This window comes from Symphalangus syndactylus, chromosome 7, assembly GCF_028878055.3.
Source record: "Symphalangus syndactylus isolate Jambi chromosome 7, NHGRI_mSymSyn1-v2.1_pri, whole genome shotgun sequence".
NCBI classification, from domain to species: Eukaryota; Metazoa; Chordata; class Mammalia; order Primates; family Hylobatidae; genus Symphalangus; species Symphalangus syndactylus.
In genome coordinates, this window is record NC_072429.2 from 70,262,777 (window position 1) to 70,286,875 (window position 24,099).

General features: G+C 40.9%; 1 protein-coding gene across 15 annotated transcripts in view; it reads right to left on the bottom strand.

Annotated features, from left to right (window-relative positions):
* SPIDR (scaffold protein involved in DNA repair) overlaps positions 1-24,099 on the bottom strand; it is a 522,838-nt gene that overhangs the window by 359,086 nt on the left and 139,653 nt on the right. For 14 of the 15 annotated variants that reach the window (XR_010121893.1, XR_010121891.1, XR_010121892.1 and 11 more), the window contains 2 exons: positions 21,409-21,659; positions 10,144-10,244 (listed from right to left, as the gene is read on the bottom strand). Coding sequence is in view for 12 of the 15 variants with exons in the window: in XM_063643327.1 (XP_063499397.1) it covers positions 10,144-10,244; positions 21,409-21,659 (352 nt within the window). In the remaining 3 variants the exon portion in view is untranslated. Of the gene's footprint in view, positions 1-10,143; positions 10,245-21,408; positions 21,660-23,012; positions 23,037-24,099 lie in introns of those variants that run through there. The other variant, XM_055286485.2, reaches the window with a different exon arrangement.

A 24,099-nucleotide genomic window follows, 5' to 3' on the forward strand; every position in this document is an offset into this window, starting at 1 on the left:
CCAATGGAACAGAACAGAGCCCTCAGAAATAATGCCGCATATCTACAACTATCTGATCTTTGACAAACCTGACAAAAACAAGCAATGGGGAAAGGATTCCCTATTTAATAAATGGTGCTGGGAAAACTGGCTAGCCATATGTAGAAAGCTGAAACTGGATCCCTTCCTTACACCTTATACAAAAATTAATTCAAGATGGATTAAAGACTTACATGTTAGACCTAAAACCATAAAAACCCTAGAAGAAAACCTAGGCAATACCATTTAGGACATAGGCATGGGCAAGGACTTCATGTCTAAAACACCGAAAGCAATGGCAACAAAAGCCAAAATTGACAAATGGGATCTAATTAAACTAAAGAGCTTCTGCATAGCAAAAGAAACTACCATCAGAGTGAACAGGCAACCTACAGAATGGGAGAACATTTTTGCAATCTACTCATCTGACAAAGGGCTAATATCCAGAATCTACAATGAACTCAAACAAATTTACAAGAAAAAAACAACCCCATCAACAAGTGGACGAAGGATATGAACAGACACTTCTCCAAAGAAGACATTTATGCAGCCAAAAAGACACATCAGTGGCCATCACAGAAATGCAAGTCAAAATCACAATGAGATACCATGTCACACCAGTTAGAATGGCCATCATTAAAAAGTCAGGAAACAACAGGTGCTGGAGAGGATGTGGAGAAATAGGAACACTTTTACACGGTTGGTGGGACTGTAAACTAGTTCAATCATTGTGGAAGTCAGTGTGGCGATTCCTCAGGGATCTAGAACTAGAAATACCATTTGACCCATCCATCCCATTACTGGGTATATACCCAAAGGATTGTAAATCATGCTGCTATAAAGACACATGCACACGTATGTTTATTGGGGCACTATTCGCAATAGCAAAGACTTGGAACCAATCCAAATGCCCAACAATGACAGACTGGATTAAGAAAATGTGGCCCATATATACCATGGAATACGACGCAGCCATAAAGAAGGATGAGTTCATGTCCTTTGTAGGGACATGGATGAAGCTGTAAACCATCATTCTCAGCAAACTACCGCAGGGACAAAAAACCAAACACCACATGTTCTCACTCATAGGTGGGAATTGGAAAATGAGAACACTTGGAGAGAGGAAGGGGACATCACACACCGGGGCCTGTTGTGGGGTGGGGTGGGGGGAGGGGGGAGGGATAGCATTAGGAGACATACCTAATGTTAAATGACGAGTTAACGGGTGCACCACACCAACATGGCACATATATACATATGTAAGAAACCTGCACGTTGTGCACATGTACCCTAAAACTTAAAGTATAAAAAAAAAGAATTCATTGAAATATTTGGTATTCATATGCATTTTTTAACAAAACAAAACATGCCCTTACCCTAACACCTGACAATTGCAATCTTGATCATTTATCCCAGAAAAATAAAAACATATGATCACTCAAAAACTGGTACACAAATGTTCACAGCACCTTTTATTTGTAATGACTCAAATATGGAAACAACCCAAAGGCCCTTCAGTCAACGAATAGTTCAACAAACTGTGGCACATTTGTACCATGGAATACTACCCAGCAATATGGAGTGTGTTACTGACATACCCAACAACTTGGATAAATCTCCGGGGAATTAAACTGAATGAAAAAACTCAATCCCAAAAGGTTATAAACTATATTATTCCATTTCTGTAACTTATTTTATTTTATTTTTTGAGACAGTCTTGCTCTGTCACCCAGGCTGGAGTGCAGTGGCACGATCTTGGCTCACTGCAAATGCCACCTCCCAGGTTCAAGTAATTCTCTGCCTCAGCCTCCCGTGTAGCTGGGATTACAGGCGCCTGCCACCACACCTGGCTAATTTTTGTATTTTTAGTAGAGATAGGGTTTCACCATGTTGGCCAGGCTGGTCTCGAACTCCTGACGTTGTGATCCGCCTGCCTTGGCTTCCCAAAGTGCTGGAATTACAGGCGTGAGCATTTTTACATGACAAACTATGGAAATGTTAAACAGATTAGTGGCTGCAAGGCATCAGGGAGGAAAGTGGGAAAGAGGTGACTGTGGCTATAAAGGGTGGCATGAGAATCCTTGTGGTGATGCAACCTTCTGTGTCTGGACTATGTGACAGTCACACGAATCTACACAAATATCTTAGTACATCTTGGCTGCTATAACAAAAAACCAGAGCTGTGTGGCTTCGAAGCAACAGAAATTTGTTTCTCACAGTTCTGCAGGCTGGGAAGTCCAAGATCAACGCTCTGGCAGATTCTGTGCCTAGTGAGGACCTATATTCTCACAGATGGATTCTTCTTGCTGTATCCTCACACAGTGGAAGGACGAGCTAGCTCTCTACGGTCTAATTCCCTTCATGAGGGCTCCACCTCATGACCTAATCACTTTCCAAAAGCCTTACTTACCTCCTAATACCATCAGATTGGTGATTAGGTTTCAACATATGAATTTTGGGAGGATGCAAAAATTCAGACCACAGTAACAGGTGATAAGATTACATAAAACAAAAAATACACACAGAAGTAAATGCATGTAAAATTGGTGAAATCTGAACAGGGTCAATGGACTGTATCAGAGACACCATCCTGGCTGTCCCGTCATTCTACAGTTATAAAAGATGGCATTACCAGGGGAAACCGGCGGCATGGTACAAGGGATCTCTCAGTATTATTTCTAACTGCATGTGAATCTACAATTATTTTTAAACACAAAGTATTTTAAAAGGGCAGAATAGGCCGGGCACAGTGGCTCACACCTGTAATTCCAGCACTCTGGGAGGCCAAGGTGGGACGATCACGAGGTCAGGAGATCGAGACCATCCTGGCTAACACGGTGAAACCCCATCTCTACTAAAAATACAAAAAATTAGCCGGGCATGGTGGCGGGTGCCTGTAGTCCCAGCTACTCACGAGGCTGAGGCAGGAGAATGGTGTGAATCCAGGAGGCGGAGCTTGCAGTGAGCTGAGATCACGCCACTGCACTCTAGCCTGGGCAACAGAGTGAGACTCTGTCTCAAAAGAAAAAAAAAAACATAAAACGGGCAGAACAATGTGTTACAGACATTCAAACATTTTAAATCGTTTGATCATTTATCCCAGAAAAATAAAAACATATGTTCACTCAAAAACTGGTATACAAATGTTCACAGCACGTTTTATTTGTAATGACTCAAATATGGAAACGACCCAAAGGCCCTTCAGTCAAAGAATAGTTCAACAAACTGTGGCACATTCGTACCATGCAATAGTACCCAGCAATATAAGGGAGTGGGATACTGACATACACAACAACTTGGATAAATATACAGAAAAAAACAGACCTCTCAACCATGGGGTAATTAAATACTCCCCAAATGGAAGACACGTGGAAAGAAAGATCTCAAGCTAAATCATTATAATCTACAGATCAATTTTGTAAGCCATAATTTCTCATCTCTGAAGCAGATAAGGAGAATCTTAGTTTGACATGCTACACTTAATATCTAGAACAAAATTCAAGAAGTGATATTGTAAGGAACATTCCAAATAAGTTATGTTTTCGTTTTGAGCCAAAGAAAAAAAATCACCTTTTTCTCCCATCATTCTGGACCACCAGTCATACATGTCTAACTTGGTATTTTTCTATCCAGACAAGCAGAAGACACTCTGTCAACTACATACTTGACAATTTGATCAATTCACTATAGTGAGTAGCCAGGATGACAATGTCTAGTGAATTCTATGTATATTAATATCAATAATTAAGAAGACAATCTGCCACTTCCCATCAAAATCGTAAGACTTTAGCACATCCTATACAGTTCCACAATTTACAGTCTCCGCAACCTTCAAACCTACGTCCTATGCTTAGCCAATTAGTGCTGTCTCAAGAATATGATACAGACCAACATTTTTAAAGATTTTTTCTTTTTTTTTTTTTAATTTTTTTTTTTTTTTTTTGTATTTTTAGTAGAGACGGGGTTTCACCGTGGTCCTGATCTCCTGACCTCGTGATCCGCCCGCCTCGGCCTCCCAAAGTGCTGGGATTACAGGCTTGAGCCACCGTGCCTGGCAAGATTTTTTCCAAAAGAAAAACATTTGTATTAGTATTTCTAATTTTGCTAATTCCTTAATCCCTTGTCTTCTTAAGCCTAACTTTCTCCAGCCCAAACAGATTAACTAATGAAGGTCTGTAGAGATTAGCAAATAAGAACTTCGACTTGACAGTTCAAATGTGGGCTTGGTCATCTATAGCATATACTCAACCTACGGGTTTTTTTATCTGGAAAATAAGGAAAGCAAACTCTTTTAGAAGATTACTTTGCATACTAAATGATTTAATACCTTCAGCATTGTACCCACCAACATCAAACCTCCAAACTGTGATACAACAATGAGGATCATGTTGAAGGGGGAAAGAGGACAGACAGAACCCAAACTATTTAAGAATTTATGATCCAATTCAAAGTTCGCCCATGTTTTGCTCCTACTTGGAAGACATTTACAATTTGTCAATACTATAATGACATCGGCAAACTTCAAGACAGCTACCTGAACTAAACATACAAAGTCCAATTTGGACTATTTGGTTATTCCCCACTAGTAATATGAAGAGGAAACTGGAAGAGGATTAAAATGATTATTTTCATATGGCAGAAGAGTGGCAGGGTTTGAAAGAGCATGGCACTGGGAACCGGGAGGCCTGGTTTTGGCCCTGTCTCTTCCTTGGCTAGATAATCAGAGTAAGTCACCTCCCTCCTCTAGGCAATCTGCCAAAGAGGAGCTTGGACTGGAAGGTCTCTAAGAGTCCTCACAGAATTAGCATTCCATCTCCTCATGTGGAAAAAGGAAACAAAAGCGCTGCATGAATGTCAATGCAGTATGCAAATGATATCTTCAGGTTCTGGCCTTTTAGGCCTCCAGTAGCCAGAGTCCTGTGTGCCATGCTCCTCTTTTCCATCTGATAGTTCACCATCCACCACAACCCAACACAAAGCTAATGTTACAACTAAGAACTGAAAGTGGCCTTCCTGAAACCCAATAATGCAAATATTTATATCCAGTTGAAAGACATTCAAGCTTACCATTCTCTCATATCATTACTTCAAAAGAAGGGAGTCAAAAGAAGGAGGAGCCATTTGAGAACTTAAGTGGCAAGGAAATATTTTTCTGGTTCAAACAGAACAAAAGAAGTTTATAATGCATAGAACCCCAAACTAAATTGAAAGCAATGAGTGACACACAAATTAAACAGAAACTATTTAGAGATGGAGGGAGGTAGATTATAAGAAGACAGTGGTCACTCCAGTTCCATGTCATTCACATTTGAGAGGTTAAATATACACATGCAAATACTTATAAACAGGAGAACATGAAGAATCACTGAAAGACTAAAATGAGATAACATACTGTAGAATGACGAACAGTTCCTGCTGATTTTTATTAAATAACTCTGGAAATAAAATAATCACGAGTTAAGGATATCGCTGGTAGTGTGCTACTGACTGTAGCCCATGTTGGCCAGAGTGATGAGGATGATTTCAAGCAGGGATTCCTGTCTCTACCAGATCAATGAAAGTCATTTTGGGCATTTCTGGTAAAATACTGGAAAGAAAGCATTCTTGTTATTGGACTTGAAGAGGAGAGTTACCACACAGAGAATGACTGCCAGCCTTTTCAACCAATATGCCTGAAGCATGGTCCCTGTGGCATTCAATTACAAGTACCATTAAATTCTTTTTTGTGTTTAAGCCAATGTGTTATTAAGACTTCCCTAAATACTAAATAACAAATGGAAGAACATCCCATGCTCATGGGTAGGAAGAATCAATATCGTGAAAATGGCCCATTACTGCCCAAGGTAATTTACAGATTCAATGCCATCCCCATCAAGCTACCAATGACTTTCTTCACAGAATTGGAAAAAACTACTTCAAAGTTCATATGGAACCAAAAAAGAGCCCACATTGCCAAGTTAATCCTAAGCCAAAAGAACAAAGCTGGAGGCATCACGCTACCTGACTTCGAACTATACTACAAGGCTACAGTAATCAAAACACCATGGTACTGGTACCAAAACAGAGATATAGACCAATGGAACAGAACAGAGCCCTCAGAAATAATGCCGCATAGCTACAACTACCTGATCTTTGACAAATCTGACAAAAACAAGAAATGGGGAAAGGATTCCTTATTTAATAAATGGTGCTGGGAAAACTAGCTAGCCATATGTAGAAAGCTGAAACTGGATCCCTTCCTTACACCTTATACAAAAATTAATTCAAGATGGATTAAAGACTTAAATGTTAGACCTAAAACCATTAAAATCCTACAAGAAAACCTAGGCAATACCATTCAGGACATAGGCGTGGGCAAGGACTTCATGTCTAAAACACCAAAAGCAATGGCAACAAAAGCCAAAATTGACAAATGGGATCTAATTAAACTAAAGAGCTTCTGCACAGCAGAAGAAACTACCATCAGAGTGAACAGGCAACCTACAGAATGGGAGAATATTTTTGCAATCTACCCATCTGACAAAGGGCTAATATCCAGAATCTACATGAACTCAAACAAATTTACAAGAAAATAACAAACAACCCCATCAACAAGTGGGCAAAGGATATGAACAGACACTTCTCAAAAGAAGACATTAATGCAGCCAAAAGACACATGAAAAAATGCTCATCATCACTGGCCATCAGAGAAATGCAAATCAAAACCACAATGAGATACCATGTCACACCAGTTAGAATGGTGATCATTAAAAAGTCAAGAAACAACAGGTGCTGGAGAGGATGTGGAGAAATAGGAACACTTTTACATGGTTGGTGGGACTGTAAACTAGTTCAATCATTGTGGAAGTCAGTGTGGCGATTCCTCAGGGATCTAGATCTAGAATTACCATTTGACTCAGCAATCCCATTACTGGGTATATACCCAAAGGATTATAAATCATGCTGCTATAAAGACACATGCACATGTATGTTTACTGTGGCACTATTCACAATAGCAAAGACTTGGAACCAACCCAAATGTCAAACAACGATAGACTGGATTAAGAAAATGTGGCACATATACACCATGGAATACTATGCAGCCATAAAAAAGGATGAGTTCATGTCCTTTGTAGAGACATGGATGAAGCTGGAAACCATCATTCTCAGCAAACTATCACAAGGACAAAAAACCAAACACCACATGTTCTCACTCATAGCTGGGAACTGAACAATGAGAACACAGGGACACAGGAAGGGGAACATCACACACTGAGGCCTGTTGTGGGGTGGGGAGAAGGGGGAGGGATAGCATTAGGAGATACACCTAATGCTAAATGATGAGTTAATGGGTGCAGCATACCAACATGTCACATATACACATATGTAAGAAACCTGCACGTTGTGCACACGTACCCTAAAACTTAAAGTATAATAATAAAAAAAAAAGACTTCTCTAAATAATAAGACCAGGCAACCTTTATGTTTGCCTGGCCTTCAGGGTGGTCAAATGAGCTGTAAAGATTATTATTTAATGTCATAATCATTAATATAAAAAAAAAAACCCAAGAAACAAAGTCGTAAGTATAACAATGGATTGACCCACAGATATGTATAGAAGAAACAGTGACTGGGCATGGTGGCTCACACCTGTAATCCCAGCACTTTGCGAGGCTGAGGTGGGTGCGTCACCTGAGGTCAGGAGTTCGAGATCAGCTTGGCCAACATGGCGAAACCCCATCTCAACTAAAAACACAAAAATTAGCCAGGCGTGATGGCAGGCACCTATAGTCCCAGCTACTCGGCGGGTTGAGGAGGAGAATCGCTTGAACTCAGGATGCGGAGGTTGCAGTGAGCCAGGATCATGCCACTACACTCCAGCCTGGGTGACAGAGTGAGACGCTGTCTCAAATAAAAGGTAAAATAAAACAAAAAAAAGAAGAAGTATTCTTGGATCGTACATATTAGGTCATCCTGATACATATATATGTATTTCATATTAAAGTACCTAATGCAAGAATGTGAGAGAAGGCAATTGCTAAGTGACAGCTGGGAAAGGAGTTTTTTGTATTTTTTTTAGAGACAGGGTCTTGCTGTGTCACGCAGGCTGGTGTGCAGAGGTGCGATCATAGCTCACTGTAACCTAGAACTCCTAGGCTCAAGCAATTCTCCCATCTCAGCCTCTCGAGTAGTTAGGACTATAGACGTGTGCCACCACGTACGGTTAATTTTTAAATTTTTGCAGTGAATGGGTTTCACTACATTGCCCAGGCTGGTCTTGAACTCCTGGCCTCAAGTAATCCTCTCATCTTGGCCTCCCAAAGGATGGAGATTACAGGCATGAGCCACCACAACTGGCCTCGGAAAGGATTTTAAAAGGAATAAATGAGGTAAGAATTGAAAAGTCTTCTAAAGAAATGTGTAATATAACAGTTGAGAACATAACAGTTGAGTGATCTATTTAGTAGAATGTATTATTGGGAATGAGGGGATCAACTCTAAGAATAATGTTTCTTAAATTCTAGCATGTGCAGAAACCACCTGGGAACCTATTAAAATGTATATCCCAATGATCCCTCAGGAAAGACTAATAATAGTTGGTTTGGAATACATGACTGGGCCCACACCTACCCATCCCCCCACTCTAGTGGAGGGAACACACAGGAAAAAACCACCAAATCAGCACTGTTTAGGAGGAGAGGAGGCTTTTCTAGACATGTGCAATCTCTTCAATATCAAGCAATTTGTTGAAAAACAAGAGTTTTCAGTCATTAGACCTTGGAGGAATAAACTCATTTCTTGGAATAATTTCTGAGACCTATATGGCACCTGAAAAAAAAAGTCAGTTTTCAGAGTACAAGTCCTTGACATCCATGATTAAGTTTATTCCCAAGTATTTTGTTCTTTTTCTTTTCTTTTTTTTTGAGACGGAGTCTCACTCTGTTGCCAGGCTGGAGTGCAGTGGCACGATCTTGGCTCACTGAAGACTCCGCCTCCTGGGTTCAAGCAATTCTCTTGCTTTAGCCTCCCGTGTAGCGGGGACTACAGGCGTGCACCACCAAGCCCAGCTAATTTTTATATTTTTAGTAGAGATGGGGTTTCACCATGTTGGCCAGGATGGTCTCGATCTCTTGACCTCATGATCTGCCTGCCTCGGCCTCCTAAAGTGCTGGGATTACAGGCATGAGCCATCGTGCCTGGTCCCGAATTTCATTCTTTTTGATGTTATTGTAAATGAGACTGCTTTCTTAATTTCCAGTAGAAAAGAAAATATCTCATTGTTAATATACAGAAATTTCATTGTTAATATATGGAAATGCAATTGATTTTTGTATGTTGATTTTTTATCCTGCTACTATGCTGAATTCATTTATTCTAACTTTTTTTTTTTGGCAGGGGCAGGATGTCTTACAGGGTTTTCTAGATATAAGATCATGTCATCTGCAAACGGAGACAACTTTACCTCTTGCTTTCCAATTTGGATATCTTTTGTCTCTTTTTCTTGACTAACAGTGCTCTGGCTACAGAAGCAGAGACTACAATGGTGGCTGCCAATAGAAAGGTATTCGTCAAAGGGTACAAAGTTTTGATGATGTAAGATAAACCAGTCCTAGAGATCTGCAGTACAGTATTGTACCTATAGTTAACATACTGCATTGTATTCTTAAAATTTTGCTAAGAGGAGCTGGGCACAGTGGAACAAGCCCGTGGTCTTAGCCAGTTGGGAGGCTGAAGTGAGAGGATTTGCTTAAGCCCAAGAGTTTGAGGCTACATGATTATGTCACTACACTCCAGCCTGGGCAACAGTGAGACCCTGTCTCTAAATAATGAAATAAAATAAAATAAATTTTGCTAAGAGGGTAGAGTGCTCTTAACGATAAGAATAGAACAAAACTTTTGGAGGTCAAGGGTAGATTTATAGCACAGATTGTGGTGATGTTTTCATAAGAGTATACTTATTTTTAAACTCATCAAGTTAAATGTATTTACTATATATAGTTTTTATATGTTAAAATTAGAATGTTGGAAAAATTTTTTTAAAAGTCATGAAAATATTAACAATCAACTTCATATATTTTAATGAAAGAATTCTTTTAACTAAAATATTTTTTTACACATTGTCTCAGGTGCCCACACAAGCCTTACCTGAAACTGTCTTTTGGTAAGAAATACACTGATGTCTCCACAAAGAAATAGAAGATCTCTCTCGATTCTGCAGTCCATTTAGTCTTTCTGCTAGTCCACCTCTGTTTAATGAATTATAATGTATTAAGTTTAGTTAAAAGGAAAACTTCAGAATCACTGGAACATTTATATTGTATGCCCCCCAACCAGAGACAAACAGATAAAACATGCAAAATTTTAAGTATATTTGTTACCACATTATCTTCCCAGAGGCCATATCCTCGTTTTTTTTGTTTTCTTAGCAGCTTGGTTTTCTGATTCTTAGAAATATGGGCTAATATTATATCCAAAAAACATCATATCCTTGGAAATATGACAGCTAAATATCAGCTTACCTCTTTTTCTATTCTTTCTTAGTTCACTTATTCAATCCTAAAACAAGTACTGCTTACTTACCACCTGCTATATTCTGGCACCTAGCACTTCATTAGGTACCAGGGACACAAGGACAGCTGAGTGCTGCCATGGAGGTGGGAAAGCTCCCAATGAGCTCAGCACATAGGATCAAACAAAGAAATGTAAAGTGGGCTCAGAGTTCCAGTCAAGAATAACCTTGCCAACTGTTGACAGAACACTCAAATAAGAGCACTTGGGTATGGGTCCCTTATTTGGACTCCAGAGATATTTGAGTATCAATCACAAACACACAGCAAGGATACCAATGTTATAAAAAAGAAAACTTCCATGTACAGGGAAAGACAATTTATAACGATAGACATGCAGGCACTGCAGAAGAGCATTAACCTATCAATGAACACATATACTTACTGAGATATATTTATGCTTATAAATATATAGGTGTATATAAATTATAAATATAAGTAAATAAATACATACATATGTAGAGAGAAAGAGAAGTTATCAACTACTAACATAACTATAATTTCAAGAAAAATAAAGATCAGTTGTTAACCACTATAGCTACATGCTATATAGGGTGTCAATGTATTATCTCATACGTTTATTATCTTATTACCAACTCATTAATCGTTTCACTACATTATCTTTATTCAAATAATATCCCTTTGAGGTTAAAAGAACAGATATCAATACCCACTGCACAGATGATAAAAACAGAATTTAGAGAAAGATAAGAAACTTCTCCAACATTACGTAACTAACCAGATGAGGAACTAGCTGTTAAAACCAGAATGGACTTAGTGCAGCACGTGGCATTTAGTAAACCTTCAAAAAATGCCCATGACTGGTGTAACTGTTTTTGTTGTTTTTTACTTGCAGCCTATATACAGCTCTTTCCATTATGATGGAAATATTTTAATAAATATATAATTGCTAGTATTAATACCTATAGAAAAACCTAGTATGTTTTCCTATAGGTTACTATTTCTGAATGTACTTGTGTGTAGCACATGTAACAGAAAAAGTTAAAACCTCTTATGCTCAGAAATATGCCATAGCACCTCTACATGTCAACCTCTACTGCCTATTAAGCCCTTCTTCGTATCATTCTGTTTATATGAAGTAACTCGTTTATGCTTCCCCTTTACACAATACTGTGAAGTAGGTACTATTATTATTCCACTTTATAGAGAGATGACAAACTGAGGCACCAAGATGTTAAACATCTGTCCAAGGTGAAATGTCTAATGAGTAGTGTAGCTGGATACACGCCTAGGCAGTCTGGTTCCAGAGTTCAAACTCTTAGTCTTGATAATATACCTAGCACCTCTTAAACGGTATTACTTAAAATGATATGCATAGTAAATACAAGAAGCAAACGCTGTATTCTGTGCCCAATTATCTAGATAATTATTTGCCAAATGTTGCTTTTCAATGCTGTGACCTTACAGGAAAAAAAAAAAAAAGGCAAAATGAACTCTGAAAATACTATCTGGTTAAAGTCAAGCCTAGAACCTTGTAAGAAAACTGTGGGGATTACAGGACGAAAGGTAAGAGCAACAGTAAACATATGCACAGGAGCCCTCTACACACAGCAGTATCTGGAGCCCTCAGAAAAAATCTGCATCTCACCTGAGTTTGGCCTTTAGGGCCTGTCCTGCAGGGAATTCCGGTCACATGCACTTGAACTTAAGAACTTGAGCTTACGAAACACCATGTCCTCTAATCAACAATCCTATTTCTAGTGAAAACATATCTCATGTAAAAAAATTAAATCATACCAAAAGTTCAGGAAGGCCCTGCCATCTATATCCAAATTAACTCTTTTGAACACAGCCAGATAAGTTATTTATAAAGGCCAAACTCCGATGGAATAAAAATATGATGAATTCACTGAGCAAGTTAAGATATCCTAATTATCTTTTCTATAAACAGACTGGTAACCTATCTCAAAAGATGACTGGTATCAATTTGACATTGGTAAACATTTCTATAAAAACAATATGGAGAAGTAAAGAAGGATAAAGATTCAAAAATATTCCAACTGATTTCCAGTCAAAATATTTTTAATAAGCTATACAACCAGGTAAAGAATAAACAATTAAAATGACTGTAAATACAATATTTTAAAATTTTGGTTTTTTTTTTTTATTATAGTTTAAGTTCTGGAATACACGTGCACAATGTGCAGGTTTGTTACATATATATACATGTCCCATGTTGGTGTGCTGCACCTGTTAACTAGTCATCTACATTAGGAATTTCTCCTAATGCTATCCCTCCCCCATTCCCCCACTACATGACAGGCCCCAGTGTGTGATGTTCCCCTTCCTGCATCCAAGTGTTCTCACTGTTCAACTCCCACCTATAAGTGAGAACATGCGGTGTCTGGTTCTCTGTCCCCGCGATAGTTTCCTCAGAATGATGGTTTCCAGCTTCATCCATGTCCCTACAAAGGACATGAACTCATCCTTTCTTATGGTGGCATGGCACTCCACGGTGTATATGTGCCACATTTTCTTAATCCAGTCTATCACTGAAGGACATCTGGGCTGATTCCAAGTCTTTGCTATTGTGAATAGTGCCACAATAAACATATGTGTGCATGTGTCTTTATAGCAGCATGATTTATAATCCTTTGGGTATATACCCAGTAATGGGATGGCTGGGTCAAATGGTATTTCTAGTTCTAGATCCTTGAGGAATCGCCACACTGACTTCCACAATGGTTGAACCAGTTCACAGTCCCACCAACCGTGTAAAAGTGTTCCTATTTCTCCACATCCTCTCCAGCACCTGTTGTTTCCTGACTTTTTAATGATTGCCATTCTAACTGGTGTGAGATGGTATCTCATTGTGGTTTTGATTTGCATTTCTCTGATGGCCAGTGACGATGAGCATTTTTTCATGTGTCTGTTGGCTGCATAAATGTATTCCCTTGAGAACTGTCTGTTCATATCCCTTGCCCACTTTTTGATCGGGTTGTTTGATTCTTTCTTGTAAATTTGTTTAAGTTCTTTACAGATTCTGGGTATTAGCCCTTTGTCAGATGGGTAGACTGCAAAAATGTTCTCTCATTCTGTAGGTTGCCTGTTCACTCTGATGGTAGTTTCTTTTGCTGTGCAGAAGCTCTTTAGTTTAATTAGATCCCATTTGTCAATTTTGCCTTTTGTTGCCATTGCTTTTGGTGTTTTAGACATGAAGTCCTTGCCCTTGCCTATGGCCTGAATGGTATTGCCTAGGTTTCCTTCTGGGTTTTTATGATTTAGGTTTAACATTTAAGGCTTTAATCTATCTTGAATTAATTTTTGTATAAGGTGTAAGGAAGGGATCCAGTTTCAGCTTTCTACATATGGCTAGCTAGTTTTCCCAGCACCATTTATGAAATAGGGAATCCTTTCCCCATTCTTTCTGTCAGGTTTGTCAAGGATTAGATGGTTGTAGATGTGTGGTATTATTGCCGAGGGCTCTGTTCTGTTCCACTGGTCTATATCTCTGTTTTGGTACCAGCACCATGCTGCTTTGCTTACTGCAGCTTTGTAGTAGTAGAGTTTGAAGTCAGGTAGCGTGATGCCTCCAGCTTTGTTCTTTTGGCTTAAGATTGACTTGGCAATGTGGATTGTTTTTTGGTTCCATATGAACTTTAAGTATTTTTTTCCAATTCTGTGAAGAAAGCCATTGGTAGCTTGATGGGGATGGCATTGAATCTATAAATTACCTTGGGCAGTATGGCCATTTTCACAATATTGGTTCTTCCTATCCATGAGCATGAAATGTTCTTCCATTTATTTGTCTCCTATTTCATTGTTCAGTGGTTTACAGTTCTCCTTGAAGAAGTCCTTCATATCCCTTGTAAGTTGGATTCCTAGGTATTTCATTCTCTTTGAAGCAATTGTGAATGGGAGTTCACTCATGATTTGGCTCTCTGTTTGTCTGTTATTGGTGTATAGGAATGCTTGTGATTTTTGTACATTGATTTTGTATCCTGAGACTTTGCTGAAATTGCTTATCAGCTTAAGGAGATTTTGGGCTGAGACTATGGGGTTTTCTAAGTATACAATCATGTCACCTGCAAACAAGGACAATTTGACTTCCTCTTTTCCTAATTGAACACCCTTTATTTCTTTCTCCTGCCTGACTGCCCTGGCCAGAACTTCCAACATTATGTTGAATAGGAGTGATGAGAGAGATGGCATCCCTGTCTTGTGCCAGTTTTCAAAGGGAATGCTTCCAGTTTTTGCCCATTCAGTATGATATTGGCTGTGGGTTTGTCATAAATAACTTATTATTTTGAGATACATCCCATCAATACCTAATTTATTGAAAGTTTTTAGCATGAAGCGTTGTTGAATTTTGTCGAAGGCCTTTTCTGCATCTATTGAGATGTTCATGTGGTTTTTGTCTTTTGTTCTGTTTATATAATGGATTACGTTTACTGATTTGCGTATGTTGAACCACCCTTGCATCCCAGAGATGAAGCCAACTTGATTGTGGTGGATAAGCTTTTTCATGTGCCGCTGGTTTAGGTTTGCCAGTATTTCACTGAGGATTTTTGCATTGATGTTCATCAGAGATATTGGTCTAAAATTCTCTTTTTTTGTTGTGCCTCTGCCAGGCTTTGGTATCAGGATGATGCTGGCCTCATAAAATGAATTAGGGAGGATTCCTCGTTTTCTATTGATTGGAATAGTTTCAGAAGGAATGGTACCAGCTCCTCTTTGTACTTCTGTTAGAATTCGGCTGTGAATCCGTCTGGTCCTGGACTGTTTTTGGTTGGTAGGCTATTAATTATTGCCTCATTTTCAGAATCTGTTATTGGTCTATTCAGGGATTCAACTTCTTCCTGGTTTAGTCTGGTGAGGGTGTATGTGTGCAGCAATTTATCCATTTCTTCTAGATTTTTTAGTTTATTTGCATAGAGGTGTTTATAGTATTCTCTGATGGTAGTTTGTGTTTCTGTGGGATCGGTGGTGATATCCCCTTTATCAGTTTTTATTGTGTCTATTTGATTCTTCTCTCTTATTAGTCTTGCTGGCAGCCTATCGATTTTGTTGATCTTTTCGAAAAACCAGCTCCTGGATTCACTGATTTTTTGAAGGGTTTTTTGTCTCTATTTCCTTCAGTTCTGCTCTGACCTTATTTATTTCTTGCCTTCTACTCGCTTTTGAATGTGTTGGCTCTTGCTTCTCTAGTTCTGTTAATTGTGATGCTAAGGTGTCAATTTTAGAACTTTCCTGCTTTCTCTTCTGGGCATTTAGTGCTATAAATTTCCCTCTACACACTGCTTTAAATGTGTCCCAGAGATACTGGTACTGGGACACCAGTACCATTTGATTGCACTGTGGTCTGAGAGACAGTTTGTTATAATTTCTTTTCTTTTACATTTGCTGAGTAATGCTTTACTTCCAACTATGTGGTGAATTTTGGAATAAGTGCGATGTGGTGCTGAGAAGAATGTATATTCTCTTGATTTGTGGTGGACAGTTCTGTAGATGTCTATTAGGTCCGCTAGGTGCAGAGCTGAGTTCAATTCCTGGATATCCTTGTTAACTTTCTGTCTCATTCATCTGTCTAATGTTGACAGTGAGGTGTTAAACTCTCCCATTATTATTGTGCGGGAGTCTAAGTCTCTTTGTAGGTCTCTAAGGACTTGCTTTATGAATCTGGGTGCTCTTGTATTGGGTGCACATATATTTAGGATAGTTAGCTCTTCTTGTTGAATTGACCCCTTTACGATTATGTAATGGCTTTGTCTCTTTTGATCTTTGTTGGTTTAAAGTCTGTTTTATCAGAGACTAGGATTGCAACCCCTGCTTTTTTTTTGTTTTCCATTTGCTTGGTAGATCTTCCTGCATCCCTTTATTTTGAGCCTATGTGTGTCTCTGCACATGAGACGGGTTTCCTGAATACAGTACACTGATGGGTCTTGACTCTTTATCCAGTTTGCTAGTCTCTGTCTTTTAATTGGAGCACTTGGCCCATTTACATTTAAGGTTTATATTGTTATGTGTGAATTTGATCCTGTCATTATGATGTTAGCTGGTTATTTTGCTCGTTAGTTGATGCAATTTCTTCCTAGCCTCAATGGTCTTTACAATTTGGCATGTTTTTGCAGTGGCTGGTACCGGTTGTTGCTTTCCATGTTTAGTGCTTCCTTCAGGAGCTCTTTTAGGGCAGGCCTGGTGGTGACAAAATCTCTCAGCATTTGCTTGTCCGTAAAGGATTTTATTTCTCCTTCACTCATGAAGCTTAGTTTGGCTGGATATGAAATTCTGGGTTGAAAATTCTTTTCTTCAAGAATGTTGAATATTGGCCCCCACTCTATTCTGGCTTCTAGAGTGTCTGCCGAGAGATCCTCTGTTAGTCTGATGGGCTTCCCTTTGTGGGTAACCCGACCTTTCTCTCTGGCTGCCCTTAACATTTCTTCCTCCATTTCAACCTTTGTGAATCTGACAATTATGTGTCTTGGAGTTGCTCTTCTCGAGGAGTGTCTTTGTGGCATTCTCTGTATTTACTGAATTTGAATGTTGGCCTGCCTCACTAGGTTGGGGAAGTTCTCCTGGATAATATCCTGAAGAGTGTTTTCCAACGTGGTTCCATTCTCCCTGTCACTTTCAGGTACACCCATCAGACGTAGATTTTGTCTTTTCATGATATAATAAATACTGTGAAAGACAACTTGACCATCAAACTGGGGAGATAGATATAGCTTTATTATTACCAACGCACTTAAATATCTAACAATTTTGCATTGATGTTTGTTACTTATGCTTTGAATAGTTCCATGAATAAAAAAAAAAGAAAGAAAGAAAGAAAGAAAGAAAGAAAGAAAGAAAGAAAGAAAGAAAGAAAGAGAAATCCCAAGAGACTGAGTGACATTTCCCGCAGGGCAAACCAGAGAGAGAAGGGCCAATGTGCTCCATCCTTCAAATGCCAACTACCTCTCTCAGTCCTTGCTATCTGGCCTTTATCAGGTAAAAAAGTTCTTTTTAATCACCACAAACCACCATCCCTTCACCAAAGGCAGACAAGGCAGTCACAGGCCTTTCTAGTCAGCTCAGTAAAACAGGAAGTCTTCCAGTTTGAAGGCTGAGACTAACAACCCTAAGCACATCAATCTCATTTTTAGTATTTAAGCATAATAACTTCAAAACAGACATCCTCATTCAGTTGTTCCTAGAAATCACAAGAAGAATATGATTAATTACATGTTGTTTGAGCAGCTCCAGCCACTTCTATGAATGTCCCCTCCACCTTCTGTTGAGGACTGCCTGACAGTGACCTTAAACAACACTGTGTTGTCTCCCCTACCCTCTCACCGGGCCTGAAAGGCCAGGAAGGATGGCCTTGCTTTTCACTGCAGCTACAAGACCATCTGGTACCCTCCCTTACACTCTAGCTCCAACTCAGCCTGCCCAATGCCAGGGCAGGCACCTGGCACTGACCTGCCACCCTTACAGGCCTTATCTCCTGGGTTCTGGCCACCATTCTTGCTGATGTCAGTGCCCGCCCAGCTCCAAGATGGTGTCCTCCACCCGCCTCAGCCACTCTAATCTTAGAGTCCCGAACTGCCTCCCTCCAGTGGCTCAACTCTGGGCGCCCGTCATCGTTACTGCCCCAGCTCATCACCTCTAGTAGCGTGACTCTGTAAGTGTTTGACCAACCTTTCCCCAGTCCTCAATCAGTGAGTTCTACCCCAACTCACCATACTCCACATCTTGCATGTTCTCATTCTCACCTTACCCAGCTCAGGCTTCATAGGTCATTATTATAGCTACTCTCGGAACTCCTGTCAACCCCTTTTAGTGTGTCCCTGGACCATCCTTGTGCTTTGCCCACATGGGCAGCCCAAGGGTCGAATCCACACTGGCTGATTGGTCTCAAACTCAGTCCATGACCACGACTCCCCAACAGGGCCTGATCCTGTCAGACAGCCCTGGAGCCCTTCTCCAGTTCATTTGTCCCCACTACATGCCCGTGTCACAGATTCTCCTCCTCAGACCTCCGCAACTCCCTCCTCATCCTCCCTGTCAGCTGATGAAGGACTGCGCCATTTTACTGGAATAGAATTGATCAGAAAGAACTAGTTCCTAAGCCAGATACATGTGCCTGTAACAGCAGGGACTCCGCCTTCCCAGCTGCCCGTGGATGGCCTGTCTGCTCCTCACCAGGTCCATCCCGGCACCTGCGTGGGCTCTGCCCGCCCTGGCCATGGGTGCACACTTTGAACTCCTGACAAGGTCACCCCCGTTTGTGCCTCCCTTCACCACGGCAGAGACAACTCCATCAGTTGTCCCCTCCCTCCCCTGCCTCAGTAGTTTCCCCTTTTCTCCTGGACTTTCCTATCAACATACAAACATGATGAAATTTCTACCACCTTTAAAATCAGAAACCTTGACCCTCACATTCACTTTCAACTAACACACTTTGATCTGCTCCCCTTAAAGCAAAACTTCTCCAGAGTTCCATCATGCTGTCTTCAGTTTCTCTCTTTCCATTCTCTCGAGTCCATGGCAGTCTGCTTTGCCTGGTCACGCCGCTGAGACGGCTGCACACCCTGCCCTTCACCGTGGAATCACAGAGGTCAGCCCTGGCAGCATCTGTCACAGTGGGTCACCCTCTCTCCTCACTTGCCTCAGCACACCATGCTCCCTTCGCTTTGGCTCCTCCCTCAGCAGTCTCTCCCTCCACACCCCAACTTTGGCAGAGCACCCAGGACTCAGGCCTTAGACAGGTTCTCCTCTCGCCCAGCACTGGATCTCCTGTGACCCGACCTAGCTCATGCTTCAAAAGATCTGGATGCTGAAGTCTACGCATTCACATCTCCAACACCAGGCCTGCCCGTGGACTGCAGACTCATAGTCCCACTAAGATGTATAATGTCTAACTGAAAATGGCCAAAAGCCTCATGATTGTCAACCAAAGATGCAAAACCAAAAGCACCTGTTCCACTGCACACTCCATTCTTCCAGCTGCTCAATGAGGCACCTCCTCAGGGCTTCCCTGAGTCTGTTTCAAACTGAAATGTCCTCCCCCACCTCTGGACCCTTCTCTGTCCCCCTTTTCTGCTTTTTCTCCATAAAATTTCTCTCTCTGAGTTGACATCTATTTTACTTCTTGGCTCCTTATTACCCTTCCCTCGACACAAGTGGGGCTCCATTCACCTTTGCTCTCTGTTATAAGCAACCATTCCACTTTGCTTGCTCCTGTGCATGAACAGTGCTTGGCAAGTAGTAGGCCCTCAGCAGGGCTGGGGACATGACTTTCTGTAATTGCATGGCATCACCTTCACCAACAAAGACATGCTAATTCCTTTAATGGGCTTCCCTTCCTTTCTTCCCAGAGACTATTACAAACCACCTTCTATTACAAATTACATTCTATTACTATTACAAATTACATTCTTTTTTGAGGCCACAACTTCTTCACTTTGGGCATAAGGCCTTCTGTCTCATGGTGAGTAGGCACAAATGGATCTTTGTGCCCTAGCCATCCCACTAGACTCGGCCACATCCTCAAGCTCTTTCCTCCACTGGTGTCCTCAAGCTGGGGCTCTCCTCTCCACCTTCCTTCCCTACCTCTTCTCCAGGATGCTGATAGAGCCATGGTGCAAACTCTGTTTATTCAGACCCCCACTGGTTTCAAAATCTGTCTCGCCTATTCCCTGCACCCTCTCTAGAGGCTGGATCCTTTCAAGGTGACTGGCAATCCCGAAGAGAGTTATCGAAGCCCTTCTGCCTGGTCCCCAGTTCCCACATAAGAGCCATGACCCTGTCCTCACTCCTTGAACCATGTGCTACTTCAGCCACAGACCCTGGGCTCCCCTCAGTGCACGCCAGGTCATGATGTGACAATAACATCTGTGGATCCAACACCTACGCTCTTCATGATCACATTTACTCTTTCTACTGAAACTCCTTTGCCTTGAAATGCTCTACTACTTTTGCTTTTGTGGCAATGCTTCCTACAGGTTCTCTTTACTTTCTTTTTGTTGTTGTTGTTTTTTGAGACGGAGTCTTGCCCTGTTGCCCAGGCTGGAGTGCAATGGCACGATCTCAGCTCACTGCAACCTCCACCTCCCGGATTCAAGCAATTCTCCTGCCTCAGCGTCCCGCACAGCTGGGATTACAGGTGCGCGCCTCCACGCCCAGCTAATTTTTGTATTTTTAGCAGAGACGGGGTTTCACCATGTTGGCCAGGCTGGTCTTGAACTCCTGACCTCGTGATCCACCTGCCTCGGCTTCCCAAAGTGCTGGGATTACAGGCGTAAGCCACCGCACCCGGCCCCTCTTTCTTACTTTCATTGAGTCTTTGCTTGGCATTGTTTGGTCAAACAACAAAGAGCACTTTGTATTACACAGGGTTGGGGAAGGTCCCTACGGGCTCCTTCACGTTATCTTTCCTGCTTTGCTCACCATGGCCACGGCCCAGCCCCTGAATGACACTGTAGTTCATGGCACACCAGATACGTCTTGTCTGTGGGTTCTGCTCTCTCATACTTTTTCGCACTTGCAAGTGTTGCCCTCTCCCATAAAAGTAATTTGACACGATCTATACATACTTCCATTTCCCTTTTTACATTATAAGTTACTCAAGAACAGAACAATTATACACTTGTCTCCACAGCATCTAGAACACTGACTCTCAATAACATTTGATAACCCAAATAAATCTCCATTAAGAAAGGCAGTCACATCCGCGGGGCATGAGTAAAGCCATGACCCTCAACTTGGATGAACGTTCCATTAATCAGCTCCAGAATTTAGGACTTCGTATACAAGTATCTTAAAATTAACATTTTAGATATTTGGGTTTTTAAAGAAAGAGAAAAATTTAAAAAGAGTATTTAAAAGGGTATAATTTAACCTTAAAAGCTTCTTCTTTGCTGAATTTTCTGGAGTCCTGGGAAACTTAGCTGTGGGTTTCTGAGGTGTATGCAAAATGGTCTCTGTTGATTTTGTCCTTGGATCTATCAGTCTCTCCATAATCTGTCTTGCATCCGATGCAAACTGCACGTGGTGTTTGTGAGGGGATTCTGAATCAATGAGTAGGACATTTTCCAAGTCATCTTCTTTTTCACTATCTGATGAATACTCTAAAATTTCTACAGAACTTCGCTGAAAAAAAATTAAAAGAAAGGCATATTTTTAAATACAAAGCATACTTTATTCAAGTCCACATTTATATACATCTATCATTCCATTCCCTTACAGTTATAGTTCTTGAAGGACCTTTTTGAATACAGTATCTGCAGCTTAAACTTCTGTTCTGACAAAATCCAAAAGTAACCAAGACAAAGATAAGAAGAGGTTAAATCAACTGTAAGCCGGACTTTATCTCACAGAACCCACAAAAATAAGTACAAATACTTCAATCTTCTTTCAGAAAACTACAAGACAGTACCACACATAGAAGAAATCTCCAAAACTGAACTAGTAACACTCATCTGAAAGGCTGATGATCGTCACTACAATCTGACAGCTACTGGAAAGAAAGTATTTCTTGGATTTTGAAATTTAACACGAAGCTAAATTCTCTCTTCAGGTATAAATCATTTAATTTGCCAAAAGAAGTCCCCAAGGGTAAAGATAAAGACTTGACTCTCTCCATACAATTATATAATTATTTTCCAGAGACTAGTTTGAAATTGCAAATATCAACAGGAACTATTTAAGAATATGAGTCATTGTCTCCTTTTCCTAACATTTCCTAAAATGTTTCTTTCTCCAACTCAGATTTCTAAACTTTCAAAACAATAATTTTTTGAAAACTGTATAATATTAAAACAAGAATTCATATCGTATGGCCAATAAAAAAGAAAAAAAATTATATGGCTAATTCTGGCGGGAATAATCAAAACCTTCTCTGATGTTTTCTGTCTTTGCCAAGACACATGCCAAATTTAAAGCACAATAGGATTTTATTTTCCTATCACTTGATTGTATAGGTCAATCCCATGTTATTCTGTGTCAGCAACAATTCATCCTTCAATATCCTAACTTCCAGTGCACCAAAAGTCCCATCTAATTCACTACCTAAATATTGGGGGTGGCACTAGGATTTACATCATTAGCTAATCTACATACAACAAACGGCCTTTTTTCTGAGGATTATATGGTTAAATTCTTTTTTCTTTTTTCTTTGAGACGGAGTCTCACTCTGTCACCCAGGCTGGAGTGCAGTGGCATGATCTCGGCTCATTGCTACCTCTGCTTCTCGGGTTCAAGTGATTCTCCTGCCTCAGCCTCCCAAGTAGCTGGGATTACAGGTACCCAGCACGATGCCCGGCTAATTTTTGTATATTAAGTAGAGACAGGGTTTCACCATGTTGGCCAGGCTAGTCTCGAACTCCTGACCTCAAGTGATCCACCCATCTCAGCCTCCCAAAGTGCTTGGATAACAGGCATGAACTACCAACCCCAGCTAAATTCTTTTTAAGAGTCAAAAAAAGGAACCATTCATCTCCATACCTCGTCAAAAAAACTGCTTGGGAAGTCACCTTCTATCAGGCGCACTAAGAAAAAGTAAATGTCTAAATTTCTAAAATAAATGCAGAGCTTAGTTCTACTGTCCTCACCATTTTAGTTTTGTGCCTAACTCACTCCAGGTCCCTGTTAACCCATTAGTAACCACTGGGGCACAGGTCTGCCTCACAAGAGAGATTGTGAATAAACAATCAAATTGGGCCACCAAGAGATCCAGAGCAGTTCAGAATGAAAACGAAGCTCTCTAACGCTAAAACCCTTTACACATTACTTAAGAACTCCATATTTAATTAACTTCATCTTTTCTGTTATGACATCTCTTAAGTACCATAAAAATTTGCCCTTTGTCCTACAGCACTGTCTCTCAACCCTGGCACTCTTGCCATTTGGGACTGGACCATGAGGTGGGCCGATGTGTGTGCAATGGGGTGCTTGGCAGCACCCTGGCCTCTCCCCGCTAGATGACAGGAGCACTGCCCCACCAGTCAGGACAATCAAAAAGGTCGCTAGAGGTTGCCAAATGTCCCCTGGGGGCAAAATCACCTCCAGTTGAGAACCACTATCCTAGAAATAAGTCAACAAATAACCAACCACAAGGCGGCTTGGGCTGGGGATTCACATGCAACCGTGAAGAGGATTCATGCTGTTTGTGAGGATGGGGGAGGCCAGACCCAGATAGTTATAAAACACTGGTAGGAATGCTGCCATGGAGGTACTGCTTGGGCTCCAAGGAGAACACATAAGAACGGCAACAAAGCCAGGAGGGACACAGGGAAAGAGAAGAGTTCAGTGTCAGAAAAGGTCTGTTTCTGGCTGGGTGGGTGTAATCCCAGCACTTTGGAAGGCTAAGGCAGGCAGATCACTTGAGGCCAGGAGTTTGAAAGCGGCCTGGCCAACATGGCGAAACCCTGTCTCTACTAAAAATACAAAAATTAGCCAGGTGTGGTGGCGCACACCTGTAATCCCAGCTATTGGGGAAGCTGAGGCAGGAGAATGGCTTGAGACCCTGGGAGGTGGAGGCTGCAGTGAGCTAAGATCACACCACTGCACTCCAGCCTGGGCGACGGAGTGA